At 41.2% G+C, this 20,125-nt stretch overlaps 1 protein-coding gene and 1 long non-coding RNA gene across 2 annotated transcripts in view; both read right to left on the minus strand.

Moving 5' to 3' along the window:
* Window positions 1–330: 330 nt before the first annotated feature.
* LOC308610047 (spermatogenesis-associated protein 31A6-like) lies at window positions 331–3,317 on the minus strand. The gene is made up of 3 exons (XM_081259329.1): window positions 3,122–3,317; window positions 2,706–2,766; window positions 331–2,477 (listed from the first exon to the last, which is right to left on the minus strand). The coding sequence occupies exon 3, from the start codon at window positions 2,345–2,347 to the stop codon at window positions 455–457; it is 1,893 nt and encodes a 630-aa protein (XP_081115455.1). The 5' UTR covers window positions 2,348–2,477; window positions 2,706–2,766; window positions 3,122–3,317; the 3' UTR covers window positions 331–454.
* A 12,918-nt stretch (window positions 3,318–16,235) lies between these two features.
* LOC308610052 overlaps window positions 16,236–20,125 on the minus strand; it is a 1,140,458-nt gene continuing 1,136,568 nt past the window's right edge. Inside the window, exon 7 of the long non-coding RNA XR_014014394.1 lies at window positions 16,236–18,531. This is a non-coding gene — a long non-coding RNA (uncharacterized lncRNA). The remainder of the gene's footprint in view (window positions 18,532–20,125) is intronic.

Consider the following 20,125-nt stretch of genomic DNA (forward strand, 5'->3'; position numbering starts at 1 on the left):
GAATTGCAATGTCCGGCCCTATCGTGTAAACCTATCCACTACAGTTGCATAAAGTTCAAAGTAGCATAGAAGAAGGAGAAAGACTGGTTGAACCAGGTCCTTGGGTGTGGGTTTCATAGGTTTTTACCATCTCATTGTTAGAGTAATTTTGGTTTGTGTAATGACAGTATCATAAGGTGCAATGAAGGGACACGAGACAAGGAGCAAGCTTGTGATGCTACTGTCCACCTCCCTCCATGCCCCTCCCTTCTAGAAGACAAAGTGCACAGCACAGACAGCAGCCATTACACTATGTTTTTATTAGAAAAAAAAAATGTATATATATATATATATATATGTATTGGGGAACATTAAATATCTTGGATGTGCTAATGAGAAAATCATTTTCTCTACATGGACTGAATTTTTACTTGGAGATACGTTTTCCTACTAAAGGGAAGACTAAAGAAGGATTTTACTGTCGACCAGGCAAGACACCTCCCCAAAGATGACAATGCCTTGGACAGTGTTGATGGCGGGCTGGGGCACCTGGAATCTTTGGCCCATACTGGCAGGTACTAACTGGAAACAAACTCTTCTTGGGGGGCAAGGATGGGAGGCACCTTAGGCCCAGCTGCTCATCGTCGAACCTTACACTTTTCAAACTATGTTGGTGTCTGACTTCCCTTTCCCTGATAGAACAACTCTGGCCCTTGGAGGTGGCTTTATGACCACAGGCTGTAGAACCCATCATTCTCCCTTGCTCTGGGTAGGAGGTAAGCCTATGGTAGCAGAAGCACCCACATACTGGGACTTGGAATTCCAGTTTGTGTTCATTTAACTTTGTGGCATGAAGTCCATGGTAAATTGCTCTTTTTTCTTCTGGGATCTGTCCAACAGCTCTCATGCGTGCCTGACCCTCAGCAGTCTCACTCTTCAAGATTGATCTGCTTTTGACTGATCCGTGACTCTGGGCAGTGGCTGATATGGGCTTTTTTTTTTTTTGCAGAGCATCTCGACCATTGACTTTTTTCTTGGGGAAAATCCACTTTAAAAATAGCCTCATCCTTTTTCTGAAGAGGCTTTCTGTAGGGTTATGTTTCTTCTCTGGCATGAGCTGGAGACATCTGCTCCCAATAGAGTCTGTTATTCCCCTGACCTGGGCAGGGCGGCTCATACTTCCAGCTTGAGAGGTCCCTAATTCTTTAAACCTTTCTTCATGCTCTCCTGGTTTATGCCTCCTACAGTCCTCTCTTTTGTAAGTAGGGGCAATCATCTTGCTCTGGCTCTTCCATGAGTCTTGGAGTTTTGAAGTTTTGGGCTCCTGCTGCCCTAGGTGGCTCCTTTGGGCTTCCATAAGGCCACTTGGCTCCTGGGAAGCTAACCTGTCTCTGGTGGGGACTCTCTGGGGATGGCACTGAGGCACCTGAGAAGCCAAGTTGTCTGCAGCAAGGAACCTGTGTTTGGGAAAGTCCTGAAGCTGGTTGTCTGACTGTACCTTTACTTTGGAGTTAAACTCACTAGCAACCTCCATGTTAAGGCATGGCTCACCTGGATGTTGGAAAACAGACAGTCTAGGTAGTAGGAAACTTCTACTGGCCCCTGGCACCTCTAAACTCCTCATATGTACATTTGTGGTTTGGGATTTTGTCAACACTTTGGTTTCCAAGATAACACTAGACTGTGGTTGAAGAGCAGGAGACTCCTTGGCCTCCACAGCCTCCCTGGCCTCTTCACCTCTCAAAGATGGGGATCCTAAGTTCACCTCCATCACTGTTACCCTATGGCAGGGGTCTCGTGAGGCCTGACCACCACTCTCCTCTCTTGGCTCATTCCTGACCATTGCTGAACTTGGACCTGGCTCTAGGCTGTCCCTCTTGACCCCTTCCACACTCTCACTCTTCCAGGTTCTGCCCACAAGGCTGAGTGTGAGGGACTGAGAAGGTGGCCTGTCCTCCTGTCCAGTCAGAGAAGCCTTTGAGGGCCCATGGTAGTCAGCAGATGGAATCGCTCCCAGGGCACTCTGGATTTCCTTACACACAGCTGAGGGGGCAAGGAGAGGCCTCTTCACGGTAGGAACTGACTCTTCTGTTATCACCTTCTCTCCTGAATGAGCCTGAGGAGGTTTCTCCAGGAACTCAGCACACTTGACTTTTGAGTGGGACCCAGATACACAGGTGGCTGAAGGGGAAGTGGCAAACTGTAGAATGGTGGAGGGTTGGAACTTTTTCGACTTAAAGAGATTTATGGGCTTGAGGACCTTGAGGGGTCGGGTCCACCTGTGCTTTACCCAAAACCTTTTAATATGTGCTTCCAGTACCTCTCGAGTGTCTGGATCAGGGAAGGAAACCCTACAGGAGGTGTTCATGCAGGGTTCCCAACCCTTCAAGCAGTATCTTCCACAGGCTCCAGCAGGCACTGCTTTGCACGTCTCACCAGGAGGGTCTGGACATGAGAGCTGATGAAAGTTGCCCTTGCCAGGAAGCCTCCCCAGGCAGCTGTAGGAGAGCAGATGGGGCCAGGATGGCTGGACAGGACAGGCAGGGGTGGGCACCTGCAGCCCAAGAACCCTCCTCTGCCCCCACACTGACTTCATAATGCCCCTGCTCTCCTTCACCCTAGGGCTTTAGCCACGCCCTCCCATGGCTCCCCCTTCCAGGGCTGGGGTCACATTAGAGGCTCGGGGAGGAAGGACGACCCAGGAGAGAAGGGGAAAGATTCTTTACCTTTGCAGAAGTGAAACCAGGTCGTGAGTCCCCTCCAGTTCTTCCAGGCAATCTCTGAAAGCTGGAAATCAGGAGACTGGGTCATGGTGGTGAAGGCAGAGGCCTAAGAGCCTTTCAGGAGGCTGAGTGCAATGGCCCTTTAAGGGAAATCTTTGGAGGATTAGACTCTGGAGCCCAAGTATCAGTGTCCAAGGCCACATGTCCCTGACAGTGATGGTAAGTCTCACTTGAAAAGGGTTTGTCCTTTGCAAAGTGCTTCCACGTTCATTAGGCTCTGTTAATTAGGCTCAGGCTCTGTTTCCTGAGGAATAAGCTCTGCCACTGGCATTCTCAGAGACCGTGAAGCTGGGGCCTCAGGACTAGGAGAGATGGAAGCTAACTCTCGGGTCACGCAGGGCTGAATGGCAAAGGCTTACCTTTCAAAGATCCACTTTTCTTCCTACTCCTGCTCCTCCCCTTCAGCTTTACTTGATGCTGAGAGATAAGAAAAAGTGAGGGGCTAACACCCAACTCTCACTGTCCTCTATCTAGGCAAGCTGTGTTCATGAACAACATGACTTTCTACATTTAACTAAAACTCTGTGGGGTTTTTTCCCCTTTTACTTATTTTTAAAGTGGATAACAATCTTTTCAGTTTTTCTTCTTTGAGGAGTGCAAAGAAGGTTTTTTTTTTTTTTTTTTTTTTTTGGGCAGGGGAGTATTCGGGCCTCTCACTGTTGTGGTCTCTCCCATTGCGGAGCACAGGCTCCAGACACACAGGCCCAGCGGCCATGGCTCACAGGCCCAGCCACTCCATGGCACGTGGGATCATCGCGGACCGGGACACGAACCTGCGTCCCCTGCATTGGCAGGGGGACTCTCAACCACTGCACCACCAGGGAAGCCCAAGAAGGATTTTTTAAGTTTTAATCACCATAGATTTCTTCTGTCACTGTTCCTCTGATCAAGAAACACACACATTCTCAGACCTAAATGCCCACGTGAGCTTTGTCAGATAGGATTCTGCTTCCCAAGGCCAGACCTCTAGTCCAGCCTCTTCTCTCAGGCTCTCAGGGGCTCAGCCCCAACACAGAGGAAGGTCTCACTTGAGACACCCGCTGTGGGAAGGTGGCTGGTGAACCAGGGCTCAGGGGTCAGCCTTCCTGCAGAGATTGAACTCTTAGTAATCCAGTCCTTAACCATTAGTCACTGCATTTGGGACTTGCCCTGGAGCCCTCTACCATACCTGAACTCCTGGTCTAAGATCTTAGGCTAGAAATCCTCATGCCCACTCTAACCCCTCTCTGGCCTGGCTTTTCCCTAGAAGGATGATGTTCTATACTTTTCTGAGAGTTCCCATCTCAGGAGTCTCTCTACGTGGTTTAGAAAAGTGGAAATAAGAATAAGAAAAAAAGAGAGAATCTCTGCTGGGATTAAGCCAAAGGTTTCTTACCTTCCTGATGTTTCTATGTTTCCTAGGTGGTGCTAAGAATAGATTACTCTGGAAGCAGTGGAGTAACATTAGGAAGAGCCCCAGTCCACACAGGAACCCAAGGATGATATCAATCACCCAGGAAGTTGGGCTGGATCTCAGCCAGATAGCAAAAATGTCTTTCAAAGAAAAGAGATTCTCCATCTTCTGAACTGCATTGCTGCCCTCAGGCAACAGAGCACTGGGAGTTCACTTGATGGCAGAACCCCAGGCCTGCATCACAGAGCTGTGGCCTTGTCACAAAGGGCTCCTGAGTGTGGGGGAGGGGCAATACGAGAAATAGGCTGAATCACTGCCCCTCCTTCCCATCCAGACCCACAGACACCTGCACCATCCTGGGGCTTCCAGATCCCTCCTTCCAACTACTCTCATCCTGTCAGAGAGACCTTAGCCAATTTTCTCTTCATTCCATCTGGAACCTGGTTCCTTCATCCATTAGAGACCTTTACTTGAGGCCCACCAACTTGATAACTCTTGAACATCTTAAGCTGACCCTGGAAGACTGGCTGTTTCACAGACATTTTTACTCAGGATTTCCTTTGTCCTCAGCTCCAACTTTCCCGCATCATGTTTGTGTCTTGTGTAAACCCAGGGATAGAACTTGAATTTCTTTTACACTTATTTAGTTTTGTGAATTTTGAATAGTGTATGTTTTGCCTCATTTTCTATCAGAGGGAACTACACACAAAAATTAAAATAATTTATTTTTCAAAATTCATAAGTATGAAAGAATTATAAATAACTATGTAATAGGGAAGAACAAATCTGCCTCCACATGAGATCTTTTTTACTTTAATCTTTATGCTTTGTTGCCTGAGCTAACTCTGTCCATCCCTGTGATCCAGGCTGGCTCTGCACTTTTTGTAAAACAATGTTGCCTAGAGCCTGAAATATACAGGATAGACTATTTCTAAGGCTCTGACTTTTAAGAGCCCATTCATGGAGATAAAAAGTTGCAGAACAGAGAATAATAATTGTTTTCTTGGAGGTTTACAGGAACACATGACCTGACCAGGATCTGACCCATCTGGCCAGCCTCTAGAACAAAGGATCCAACACCAAGATATTTGCAACAATTAGTCATGCCCCTCCCTCACCTTGCCTTTAAAAAGGCTTTGCTGAAAGCCTTCAGGGAGTTTGGGGTTTTTCCTGGGCATGAGCCACATGTCTTCTTGCATGGCACTGTGTAAACCTTTCTCTGCTTCAAACTCTGATGTTTCAGTATTTAGCCTCACTGTGCATCAGGCACACAGACTTGCATCTGGTAACAGTTAAACCTTCAAATGATGTTTTTGTAAGTTTGTAGTGTTTATAACTCTGGAGTTAGTAAATCTTTAAACTGCACAAAAACTTTTGGGACACACTGCAAACACGCACACACACACGTACTCATTTTCCTTAGCCAATCTAGTACTTTCAAATCCAATAATCCATACTTTTCTACTTAAAAAAAAATCTTTCATATGTTGTCTCAACCCAACTTCTTAGTTTGCAATGATAAGACAGTCCCCACTCTCCAGATAAATTTTGAAATATGTGGTCTTAATCCATTAGGGCTGCTATAACAATATACCATAGACTGGGTAGATTACAAACAACAGACATTTATTACCACAGTTCTGGAGGCTGGGAAGCCCAAGATCAAGTCACCAGTATGGCCACCTCGTAGTGAGAGCTCTCTTCCTGGTTCACAGCTGGAGCCTTCTCTCTGTATCCTCATATGATGGGAGGAGGCTAGAGATATCTCTGGAGTCTCTTTTATAAGGCACTAATCCCATTCATGAAAGCTCATAAGCACTTTTGCACGGCCCCGCCTCCTATCTTTAAGAGGTAGGATTTCAACATGTAAATTTTGAGAGAACATTAACATTCAGACATGTGCACTCATTCTATACCCGGAAGCTAGGAATGGGTTAGGGTGAGCCAAGGTCCTGACCCTAAAGGGCTGTAGGGTGAAGAGTAGGACTAGGGGTCAACCCTTGGGGCTGAGCCAGGTCTTGAGCAGCCTCTTCAGATATTCCTAGTGTGTTATGGATGTATTCTCTTTTCTGAGTGTGCCTTGACTTTCCTGCCCCATCCTCCCAGGCCCCTGAAGCTTCAAGTCCAGCCTGAACCATATAGAAAGGGAGCTTTGAGTCTTACACAAAATCCCCTTATGACATCCCTTAGCAGTAACACAAGATTCACTGAAGGATTCACATGGTAAATATGTCTTAATGCCCCATGAGGGCTTTAAAATAATGTGTATTCTCTGCTTGTTGGTCATAATTTTATACAGTTTTAGTGGGAACGTGGGCATGTGAGGTTATTTGGCTATATTGCCATGAATGTGCACTTTCACAAACATATCTCCTACATCTACTATTTTTCCTACAGTCTTTTCCTCCCATATGATATTCTCACCTTAATTCAACCTTTTATCAAAATTTAGACTTAGGTCTGTCACCATGTGGACATGCTTTGTAACAAAATAGCTTCAACCGAGGAGGTCAGTGGAAGGCCTGGACCAGCTATCTTGGTTCCATGATAGTAAGCAAAGGATCGCAAACTACCAGGTTAAGCTTAAGCACAAAGCGAAGTTGATTTAAGCATAGGTACACTCTCAGAGAGGGAGAGAGAGAAGGAGAGAGAAAGAGCAGGCTGTTTCTGAGAACAGGCTATTTCAGCGAAGTGAAGCAAGCCCAAAGCAAAGTATATCGAAGCAAAGGTACACTCTCGGGATGGCGGGGGGGATGGGTGTACTGTTTCTGCAAATTGAAAGCAGAATTCCTATAAAGGCTTACGAGCACTTTTCTTTTTTTTAAAGAAGATGTTGGGGGTAGGAGTTTTTATTAATTAATTTATTTATTTTTGCTGTGTTGGGTCTTCATTTCTGTGCGAGGGCTTTCTCTAGTTGTGGCAAGCGGGGGCCACTCTTCATCACGGTGCGCGGGCCTCTCACTATCGCGGCCTCTTGTTGCGGAGCACAGGCTCCAGACGCGCAGGCTCAGTAGTCGTGGCTCACGGGCCTAGTTGCTCCGCGGCATGTGGGATCCTCCCAGACCAGGGCTCGAACCCGTGTCCCCTGCATTAGCAGGCAGATTCTCAACCACTGCGCCACCAGGGAAGCCCCTTACGAGCGCTTTTAAGGAGCATTTTGCAGAGAGGCGGGGGTGAGTGACAAGGATCATTATTTGACTGACAGTCCTGAGCTATGTAACAAGTTTTCTGCTGCGCATGCTCTCATCCTTGAATCCCCAAGAAATGCCTACTGGGTGGGGGGAGGGGCAAAACCACATGTAATTTATGGTAATTATGGTATAATGAGTTTGGATTTACTATAGGTTATACGCCTGTCCGGTCTGGGCATGCACAGCCTGGAGAAGTCCCCTTGTGTTACTGTGCCTCTCTTTATCAGGATAAGCTGCCCACCACCAGACCACAGTCTCTCCCGTTCTGGGTGGGGTCAAGGGAGAGTCCCCAGACGGCTGCGTGTGACTCAATTTCTTCTTCTTGTCTTTCTCACCACCGTCACCTCCTTGCTGCTAACGTCTGACTAACTACCTAACAGGTCTTCTTTGCATTCATATTTGCTCCCTAAATTTTCTCTATTACTTTATTTTCAATATGTTTTGTTTGATGGGGTTTTTTTTTGGAAATTTAAAAATCTTATGATAACATTTACCTTGATTTCTTTAATTATTGTTCTACTGTTATTGATTTCTGCCATCTTATTTTATGCTTTATTTTCTACATTTTCTTTATTGTTTCTTTTTTTCCCTTCTTTGGCATCTTCCATTTTACAGGTCAAGGGTACTTATGTTTGTTTGACATTTGGGAATTTTTAATATTGTAATGGTTTTATATCTTGAATTATGTTAATTTTCTCCTCAATTTCTTACCCGTGGATGAAAAATGTTCCCTGCCATATCAGTAGACAAAGGATGTTGCAGTCATCAAGTCAGATGTCAAAGCAGGAACCCTCAACTGTGCACCTTGAGGGGATTCGGGATGGAGAAAAACAGGGTACTGATCCTAGAGTTAAGGTGCACATCAAAGGAATGATTTCACGGAGCCCAGATTCTTTCATCTTCTCATACATAGAAAAGTGCTACAGTCCTTAACTTGAGATGTCTAGTTTTCTTTAATTAATAGTAACCTTTTGATGTTCTGACTACCTGGTTTTGGTTGACTCCTCCCTTAGGTCTTCTGAGCAGTTCCTCAGAGTGATCTGACAGGCTGTGTTCTGGGCTTAAGTCCTCAGAAAATCTGCCAAATAAAACATAATTCTCCTTTTGGGTTGTGCATAGTTTTCAGTCAGCAGTCTTGGCAACCAATGAAGGGGCCCAGAGCAGACTTTTCTTCTTTGCCTGAAGTCTATGAGGATCCAGAGTCCTGGCACCAGCAGAGGCTTCTTGGGCCTGTCCGCTTTCTCAGAGAGTCCAGACAAATTTGGGTGAGTATCTCCTGGTTCTTGGATCTCCAGTTTTGGTTGATGATCCTAAGTTTTATTCAGTGGTGTTCAACTCTTCTCTTGAGTAGTAGGTTATCCTTGAAACTTGGTTTCAAGAAGAAGTACTTGGGTCATCCTCAGTGAAAGACACTGGGAAGATTTTTACTCAGTTTAAACACTGAGAGCTTATCCTCAGTAGAAAAACACTGGGAAGACTTCTGCTCAAGTGGGTTAGCCTCACTTAAAAGACACTGGGAAGATCTTGCTCAGTGTAGACACTGTGGTTTATCCTCAGCTGAAAGACTGGGGAGACTTTGCTCAGGTGAAAGACACTGAGTAAAAGTTGGACTGGGTAATTAGGTGGAAGACTAACCTGTCTTCCTTGAATTGGCTACTTTAATAGAGTTTGTCAAAATAAAAGTGATCTTCACAAATTGAACTCAGAATGGGGAACTTAGCTTTCAATACAAAAGAAAAGGGAACAACAGATTTCCAGCCTCCAACGGATATCCTGGCCAGGTTTATGTCCATACAAAATTTACATTTACAAGTGCTTACTTACTTGGGACTTAAAGAAAATCTTGCCCTAAAAATGACTAAGATAGGACTCTTTTATTGCATATGCAGTTAAGTTAGAAAAAGCTGGCTCGATAAAAACATCTTTTCAGAATTCTGACTTCAAAAAAACAAAAGGCTTTCTAGGGGAAACTTGCATTTCTCTTCCTGTGTCTTTGAAATGTAAGTGTTCTGATATTCTTCTGTGTGTGTGTGTGTGTGTGTGTGTGTGTGTGTGTTTTGAGAACTTGGTCACTACCATCCAAAAGTACTTATATGGTGTACATTTGGCAGCCAGTCAAATAGACTGGGATTCTGAGCAGTCTTCTGTCTGACTGTACAACTCTCAGGGGCTTTTTGCCATCTTAACCTTCATTGTGTCAGCCTGTACAACAAAGACCATTACTTTCTTAAACTACTTTTGGGAGTAAACTTTCTGCATCTTATTTAGACAGCATCCTTTACACTCTTTTGTGGGGAAGCCTCTTGCGTCTTATTGGTTTGAGTCACTATTAAGGTATACCTCATTTATGGCCAGATGATGGATCCTTCAAATTGGAGAAACTTCTAAATTGGTAAATTTTTAGAGAGCTCTCATTATAAACAGCTGTTTCATTGGTTCCTATGGGGGGGCGGAAATGCTGGAAATTAGTCATATAATGGTTAACCTAAAAACTCCTTTAGTTTCAAACAAACCCAAAAAATTGGTTTGGGAAACCTTATTTGTGGTCTCTGCTTCCCCTAAATGGGTCTTACAGATGCTAATAAAAACATTAGAATAATTATTGTTAATTAGGTTAAGTAACAGGGAAAAAAACTGAAGGAAAAGCCTAAAAACTTTTTCCCAACAAGGTGGAAATTTTAAAGGGACTTCTCCTAAATGAATAAGAAATCTTTAGATGGTTATTTTAAAATGGGATAAATAAAACAGACATTAATGAGATAAATCAAAGATTGGATACAATACTACCTAAGATTGGATGGGCCAAAGGGATCTCCTACTTGTCATCAACATTAAAGGGCCAGACCCAAACAAGTCTGCCCTATTTACCCCAGTTTAAAGTACGTATATTTTATTACATGTCAATTTTATACACGTAAAATTACACTGAGATACCTGACCAACAATTACTTGGGGCAAAAGTTAGACCAATTAATCAAGTTAAAAGATTGACAAAAGTGCCTGAGTCCCTTGGTTCAACCACTCTCTGGGGACCCCAGAGTCTTTATAAAAATTGGTATGTTTAAATGGGCATTGTGTAAGATAATTACCTCTCTTTTGCCTAATTATATTGTGTGGGATAGACATGTTTCACTGGGGAATTCTTCCCCTGCCTGATATTATAAGACGGCATATGAAGGAAATATTAATTAAACATACTAAAGGAAACCAGTGGGATTACCTGAGCCTATACAATATAAAGTAAGAACTGACAGCTAATATTTAAGGGATAATAAAAATAAATAATGGAGACTTTACTCTGGGTCTAACCTGTGCACTCAGAAAGAGGGTCTTTGTTGAATGCCTTATGCAAGTTTAGAAGGTCTGATCAATTAAACCATAAAGTTCTAGACTATAGAATTCTGAAATTTCAGTCTAGTTGGAAATCTTCTCACTGATACAGAAAAGCAAGTTAAAGAAAACGTAGTTGGGCAAATCAATCTTTTAATATTATTTAGGTGACAGGCCAGTTCTTTGGGGAATTAAAAGCAACTGTCTTTGTCTCGCAAATCGGTACAAATCAGAAATGTAAATACAGACCACAATGACCTGAGACTGAGCCTAATTAGCTAAATTAGGTAGAACCTGAAACCAAGGTTAACAAAGGGGAAAAAGTGGCCTTTTAAAACTCAAACTGCTGATTAGTCAGTCAAGAAGACGGAGGAGTAGGAAGATGTGGAGTTCATATCTCCCCACAAATGCATCAAGAATACATCTACAAATGGAACAATTCTCCCAGAGCACCTGATAAACACTAGCAGAGGACCTCAGGCACCTAAAAGGACAAGAAAGATCCCCACGTAAGCAGGTAGGACGAAAGAAAGAAGAAGGGAAAAGGAAGAGCAGATGAAGTGGGACGTGACCTGTGACCCTGGGTGGGGGAGCGGAGCTGAAGGTGAGAAGAGGTTCCCCGCATCTGGGGAAGCAGCGGGGAGAGAAGCTGGGGCAGAAGGAGAAATTTGGTGGCTCAGAGAACAGTGCAGCAACCAGTCTGTGGCAGGCAGGAGAGAGTGAGGCCTACACAAGTGGTCTGGCCACAGCTCTGCATGCCCCGGCCACTGGGGACCACTGGTGCACACGGGGGCTGAGTGTTGGAATGTGGGGTTTGAAGAGCAGACCCAGGAAGGGGAATGATGTTGGCTGTGAGGAGACAGCTCAAGGGGATAGGAGTGAGGAGCTCCACAACAAGGAATGCTCCTGGAGGAAGCCCAGACCAGCAGAGAAGCAAAGTGCCACTGCTGCGTGATGCACAAAGGGCGGGGCCCCCATTGCAGCCTCTCTCCTCACGCACTGGCCCCTGCCTCCACAGGCACTAGGAAGGGCTCCTGCCAGAGTGGCTCACGGGCCCCCAGCCATCATCACCTCAGCACTCTCCTGCTTGGGTGGCCCATTTGCCCAGCTTGCCACCTTGACTCCCTCCTGCCTGACAGGCTCGTACATCCCATAGCCACCCAGCACCCTCTCACCTGGGCAGCCTGCCTGCCCTGATTGCCGCTTCTACATCCTCCTGCCTGACAAGCTCGTGTGCTCCAGCAGCCTTGGGAGCAGACGCCAGTGGGTGGCCCACATGCAGAGATGGGGCTGAAGCCACAGCTGAGTTCCAGGGAACATGCAACTAAGGAAGAAGAGCTGAAATCTCTCCTCATGGCTGTGCAAATCATGGCATTACACTTCCTCTGATGGCTTCCTAAATTCAGCACCTGGGAACATCCCAATGGACAAGTGCTCCTGCAGCTGAGACAGGTCTGGCTTTAGCAGCTGTGGGTTTTGTGGGCACATACATGCTGGGGTTTGGCCAGGCTAGAGTCTGAGCTGCCTCCGTATCTCACATAGTGGGTCCAGGTACATAATTACTGCAGTCCTGGGACCTGACCTCAGTGGATCTGGGCCAGTGGCCTGGTGAAAATGATGCCTGAGTCACCAGGGCCAGTTGCCGCCATAACCACGGTTAAGGTGGGACTGAGAGCAGTACCAACAGCAGTGTACTTTGTAAGCCTACACAATGGGCGGAAAGGAGACAAAACAGAGCATACCCACAGGTGAACACCTCCAGAGGAGGAATACTCAATGGCTTCTATCCCAGTGGGGGTGCTCCAGTCCTCCCGACCTCACACCGCAGATCAGAAACACAGCTAAGAAACAGACCTGAGGGCCTCTGCTCCAACGACTAGGGATCAGAACCCAACCCTGACAAGGCAGTGACAGCCACAGAGGAAAGGGAAACTTCTGCTGAATAAAAATCAAAATTAAGAAAATCAACAGGAAAGATCAAACTTGGAAAATGTTTGCAATCTCAATATCTGGCAAAGAACTCATATACAGATTAAAGAATTTTTACACTTCAAAAATAAAAAGACAATCCAATGGGAGAAAATGGCAAAAATATATTTATGGATATGTTTTATATATATAAATGTAAAGTATATGTATCCATGAATATATGCCTATTGGCTATTTGCATGTCTTCCTTTTATTTTTAAGTGCCTAATTACATTTTATATATATATACACACACTATTACATATAAAATAGGTAACTAATAAGAACCTACTGTATAGCACAGGGAACTCTATTCAGTACTCTGTAATGACCTATATGGGAATAGAAACTAAAAAAGAGTGGATATATGTATAACAGACTCACTTTGCTGTACAGCAGAAACTAACACAACATTGTAAATCAACTATACTCCAAAAAATTAATTAAAATATTTACATATATTGTATACAACATATATATTAACTATATATTATTTATATATATTAGAGATTGCTCCATCAAAGACGTACAAATTATAATTATGATGAGATACCACTACGTACCACTATAATGTCTAAAATTTAAAAAACTGTTAATATCAAGTTTTGGTGTGGACCTAGAGAAACATGAATACATTGTTAATGGGCTTGTAGCATGAAAGCTTTAAAGTTAAATATACATTTACATATGACCAAGCAATTACCTAATAGTTCATACTTATCCAAGAGATATGAAGTCTTAGGTCACACAAATTTGTTCACAAAAATGTGTAACACCATTATTCATAATAGGTAAAACTGGATATGACCACAATATCCAAGATTTTTTTTTAAACATCTTTATTGGAGTATAATTGCTTTACAGTGGTGTGTTAGTTTCTGCTTTATAACAAAGTGAATCAATTATACATATACATATGTTCCCAAATCTCATCCCTCTTGCGTCTCCCTCCCTCCCACCCTCCCTATCCCACCCCTCTAGGTGGTCACAAAGCACCGAGCTGATTTTCCTGTGCTATGCGGCTGCTTCCCACTAGCTATCTATTTAACGTTTGCTAGTGTATATATGTCCATGTCACTCTCTCACTTTGTCACAGCTTACCCTTCCCCCTCCCCATATCCTCAAGTCCATTCTCTAGTAGGTCTGTGTCTTTATTCCCATCTTACCTCTAGGTTCTTCATGACCTTTTTTTTTTTTTCTTAGATTCCATATATATGTGTTAGCATACGGTATTTGTTTTTCTCTTTCTGACTTACTTCACTCTGTATGACAGACTCTAGGTCCATCCACCTCACTACAAATACATCAATTTTGTTTCTTTTTATGGCTGAGTAATATTCCATTGTATATATGTGCCACATCTTCTTTATCCATTCATCCGATGATGGACACTTACGTTGCTTCCATGTCCTGGCCATTGTAAATAGAGCTGCAGTGAACATTTTGGTACATGACTCTTTTTGAATTATGGTTTTCTCAGGGTATAGGCCCAGTACTGGGATTGCGGGGTCGTATGGTAGTTCTATTTTTAGTTTTTCAAGGAACCTCCATACAGTTCTCCATGGTGGCTGTATCAATTTACATCCCCACCAACAGTGCAATAGGGTTCCCTTTTCTCCACACCCTCTCCAGCATTTATATGGTACTGGCACAAAAACAGAAATATAGATCAATGGAACAGGACAGAAAGCCCAGAGATAACCCCACACACATATGGTCACCTTATCTTTGATAAAGGAGGCAAGAATATACAGTGGAGAAAAGACAGCCTCTTCAATAAGTGGTGCTGGGAAAACTGGACAGGTACATGTAAAAGTATGAAATTAGAACACTCCCTGACACCATACACAAAAATAAACTCAAAATGGATTAAAGTCCTAAATGTAAAGCCAGACACTATCAAACTCCTAGAGGAAAACATATGCAGAACACTCTATGACATAAATCACAGCAAGATCCTTTTGGACCCACCTCCTAGAGAAATAAAAACAAAAATAAACAAATGCGACCTAATGAAACTTAAAAGCTTTTGCACAGCAAAGGAAACCATAAACAAGACGAAAAGACAACCCTCAGAATGGGAGAAAATATTTGCAAATGAAGCAACTGACAAAGGATTTATCTCCCAAATTTAGAAGCAGCTCATGCAGCTCAATATCAAAGAAACAAACAACCCAATCTAAAAATGGGCAAAAGACCTAAATGGACATTTCTCCAAAGAAGATATACAGATTGCCAGCAAACACATGAAAGGATGCTCAACATCACTAATCATTAGAGAAATGCAAATCAAAACTACATTGAGGTATCACCTCACACCGGTCAGAATGGCCATCATCAGAAAATCTCCAACAAGATTTATATGGGTGAACCAGTTGTGGTCTATCCATACAATGTCATATCATACAGCAGTAGAAGGATAGAATTATGAGGAATGCAACAAGGATGAATCTCAGAAACACTATGCTGAGAAAAAAGCTAGACACACAAGAGTATGTACTTTATGTTTCTGTTTATATGACTTTCTAGAAAAGGAAAAATGAATCTATGGCGACAGAAAACATATCAGCAGTTGCCTGTATCAAATATGGAGTAGAGAGTGACTGCAAAGAGGAAAGGGAAAACTGCAAAGGGGGGTAATAGGAAAATTGTCTACCTTGATGGAAACAGAGTTACAAAATATTTACATTTGTCAAAATTCATTAAAGTGGACATTCAAGTTAGTATATTTTTTATATTATACCACAATATATTTCTTTTAATAAAATCATTATGAAGAGTAGGTAAGTGGGCAAAGGACCTGAACGCCAGCTTTAGCTATGTTAGAGCTGTCAAATCAAAAAAAGATCAAGTTGCCCCTAATTTAAAAACCAAGAAAATGCATAGAAGTTGAGGAAGAGAGATTTTAACTTATTTTAAGAGTGAGTTTTCTAACAATTCGAGCTTCCTAAAAATGAAACAAACTGATTTTGAGTTGGCAATTTCTTTCTCAGTGAGGACATTCAAGTACAAGATGACGATCATTTTTCAGGTATGTTGTAGAAGTGCCTTAGAGATTGAAATTTGCATTAACCAATATTTAAGATGATTCAATAACATCAGAAAATATGCTATATTTTTATATGCTCTTTTATGGTAGAGTTCTGTCTATAATGTTTTCTAAAATATCCTTTGAAATAATATTTCAATAGTAGTCTCCAGTGCTGCAAATGTAGGCCAGAAAGTTAGATCTGTGCACAGTCTATTTTTTAAGAAGCTTGTAATCTGGAAGAGAAGATAGACAAAAATGTTGTAGCAAAATGCAGTAAGTTTCATAATAGAGATATCCTCATGCTCTTATATGACATGGAAGCAGTGTCACATTCTTAATATGTCATCTTTTTCTGAAATACTTCAGTATTAATTTCTAACAATGATAATAATTAATTAAGGCATGAATTATTTACGGAGAGATACTAGTTATTCCTAAAATATTTGGAGATTGTTTTATCATGAAGGTATTTCTTAGAATACCTCCAGTAAAGTTCCAAAACGTGTCTTTCAAAGCCTAAATGTGTTTGTACGATCCTGAAAACCTCAAGGAAAAATGTGAATGTTGCCGATTATCCACCATTTAAAGTTTTCTAGGCTTTGGCATTTTTCTGTAAGTATAAATAATTGACTATGAACTATGCAGAGAGTTGTTTTACCTGAATTTCTTTGAGATCCATCAGATGTGGCCATTAAAATGAGCCAATCTCCTCCATTACAACTACTCACTGTGCAGGCTTCTAGTCAAGCATTGGTGGAGATAGCGCAGCTCAATTTAAATGTAAAATTCAAGGTAATGTAACTAAACAAGTTAGTCCTATCCTTTTCCCCTTACTTTCCCTTAGAGAGTTTCTGAAGTTAGGGATTTGTAAAATGAAAGTATTAAACCAAATTTAATAGCAAAATGTCATTGATATCATGAGTGAAACCAAGCCCAGTTTCCATTTACCCCAAAGTATAAATTGCCTATCTGAGAAGCAGTTCAAATTTAAGTCATGTCAGATTGGTGGTCTTTCTGAGTTTCAGTTTGGAACTCTTATTTGAAGTCATTGTTTCATTCAAGAGCATCTCAATATCAATAGCAGGTTTTCTACTTCAGCAAAAGCCTTGATGTACATCAGTGCCATTGGGTCCAGAGGATAGCCTCTTTGTACGTTTTTTTCTCCCAGTCTCACTGCAATGTTAAAGTCACTGATATCACAGAGCACATTTCTAATCCTAACTGTATGCCCTAATTTGGGCAGAAATCCACTCCTCCACTTTTATGCAATGTATTAACAACCAGAAATTTAATTGTATTTGTTGAGACTGTAATATCAACGTGAAGCATTCCTTTTTTGAAGCTCAAATTCTTAACACTTGCTTTCCCCTTTGCAAGAAATACTTACTCCTTTACTCCCTTGTCCCCTTAGGCTACCTACGTCATACTTCAGTTAAGAAGACATTTCACAAGGGATGCCTTTCCTCATCCTTCCAGGTGAGAAAGGCTCCCTGTTCCATGGCTCACAGTACCCTGTCTATATTTACTACAATTAGTAATTCTTCTTTAGACTGCAGGCTCTAAGAAATATGGACAATGCTTGCTTTTCCACACCTTGTATTACCAGCACCTAATGCAGTGCCTGGGACCTAGTAGAAGTTCTATAAATATGTAATGATTGCTGAATGAATGAATGAATGAATGTGTTAGTAACAAGATAAATGCATAAATCGTATTTGTAAAGCACAATACAAAGTAATTTCATTAATATTCACCCACTTATTTGTACCTTTATACCCTTCTCTTCATTTATATATCTTAGAATTACTTTTATCAGCAGGGATACAGGATTTAATGATGAAATTTTGAGGAAATGTATTAGAAATATTTGTGAGTGAGTAAGCACTATGCCATGGTGAGAGAGAGAAAAAAAATAAAAGCTATTGCTATATTCTTGACTCAAGTCATACTCAATATTATTTGTTACATATTATATTACACACACAAATGCATTCTCACTGGCATGGTATCACCTACATTATAATTTCCATTTCCTTCCCAATCCCTCTAAAGCCCATACCTGACCCTTAGACTTATTAAATTGCATTGTTTTAAACCACTTCTCCAATTTGTCAAGGTCATATTACGGTCATGTTGAATTTTGATCTTGACAAAGTATTAATCAGTCTTATCAACTAAAGAGAACTGTAAATGACTAAATCCACATGCTTTTCTATCATCCTAGACTTGATGAAAATATTAAATAGCCTCTGGCCCAGGATTGACCTCTACATATAAAACTTCTGTCCACTTTGGTTGAGGAGGAACTATAAATGAGTTTCATTGTTCTACCTACTTTGTTTCCAATAAATAGGTCTCTGGTGCTGATCTATTTTTATAAATTTGTGAATGAATTCCATTTGTAATATTTTTATAATATTAATATTTAATGTCTGATTTCAAGTCGTGGATGAAAAAATGCTAACATCAATGAAAACTACCACTTGCCCAAATAGATTAATAATAGTCAGAACAGGTAAAGTAGATTTAAAACCTACTGTCATGTTTATTTACTTTCCTGAATTGTTCCCACTGTGCCACTTCCTTACTTTCTGAATATGACAGGTTCATGCATGACGTCCTCCTCTAGATGCTGTGCCATTAAGAAATCTCACTGATTATAATAGGTGATCATCTATGATGGATAATAAATATGCTTGTGCATTTTCAATCACAAATCCATGTCTTGCACACTGAAATGATTTTACTTGTTGCTTGATCACGGGGACTTCTTCCTCTGAATAAATAAGACTTGACTTTGCCTCTTTATGCAGTCATCTGTTCACAGTTCTGCCTCTCTCCAGTAGACTGTGTCTCCTTAAAGGCAAATGAATATTCATTCATCTTTGATCCCCTTTGCTTAGCATGCATAGTAATTGTTCAACAAATATTTGTTTAATAAGTTAAACACCAATATGCCGTGAAGTAGGAAAATCTGGAGATGTGAGTGGTCAAGATGGGGGGTGTGATTAAAGGACCCCTCTGAATTCTAAGAACAACATACTTAGGAGGGAATGCATGAATAATCAACGGGGCTGACTACTTGACAACTAGTATGTATTCAACTTTCAAATTCTATATTATAAGCATCCCTGAGTGTAATTTGAAATGGATAGACAGGAATTTTTATTTTATTTTTTCTAATGAGGAAGCAGTGTAGGTCTCTATTCTCATGGCCTCTGTTGCTTCCTATGAATATTTCTCCAATATCTTGACATAATCATTTTCAGGAAGCCAAGAGAGTCCAAAAGAAAATGACAAACAACAGAAATTGCTTTCATTTTCTAGTGTTTGGAAAAACATAAAAATAGGTTTAAGTTTTTCAAACATACTTAGATTTCATGAGATTTTACTTGGTTTATAATCAATATGATAAGATGCATATATATGTGTATAGAATCATCATTCATTTTAAATTGGAAATAATGTGTATCCCCATGGCTGATCTGCAAACTGTCCATAATAAGAACCAAGCTTATGTCCTCCTAAGTCTTTTGTAGCCCCATTTTAACACATTTTCTGAAAGTTATTTCACTTCAACCACTCTAGATACTTTCTAAAACAACAATAGATGACTTTTTAAAATTTTCCTTTCAAAATGAAAATATTAAAATATGCTCTACAAATTGGTGCAATAATGGAAGCTACAACTTACCATGTAAGTTTGTTTGTAATTGAGCAAAATATGTTCCAATAATTTTTGCATTGTATTTGCCTTTCTCTCTGTAATTACTAACCCTTTTTCTTTCACTATGGAATGTGAATTTTGATTTCTCATCTTCAAATTTGCCTTTAAATACAGTTCTACCCTTATTTTTCTTCCATCTGGAAGCTAAGTTTTCAAGAGAAAATTTGTTGCCACAAATATTGAATGTCTTCATATTAGGAATAATTCTAATGCAACTACTTTGTACTTGGAAATGTGCCACTGTGTTTAGGAAGGCTAAACACATACTTTTGGGTAAGTTCAAAAAAGATTACTCCAATGATTCAACCAAGTATATTTCAAGCATATTGATAAGAAATTTCAAACTAATTGTGTGTGATAGCCATCAATTAAAGACGTAAAATGAATGCCTGCTATTTTAAAACATAGTTAAGCCAAGGAAAAGCTGTGCATAACTAGCATGTTCTGTAAAGATAATTGGCTCACTAACTAAATTCTACCAGCCCATTCACATTTCTAGATTTTAATTGAAGAATGGATGGAAATAGTAAGGTGAGCTCATTGCCCAATACACATAAGCATGGGACAATTTTAATTTCTGCAGAGATGCCCATATTGTGTGAAATCTTCTTAATATTGTGATGGAATACAGTGAATCATGCTGTGAAAGAAGCACACATTTGTTGTACGTGTGTTCACACACACACACACAAACACACAGATACACACACATTTCTTTTCTCT

The sequence above is a fragment of the Mesoplodon bidens genome (assembly GCF_964165515.1).
Source record: "Mesoplodon bidens genome assembly, contig: HAP1_SCAFFOLD_81, whole genome shotgun sequence".
Taxonomy (NCBI): Eukaryota; Metazoa; Chordata; class Mammalia; order Artiodactyla; family Ziphiidae; genus Mesoplodon; species Mesoplodon bidens.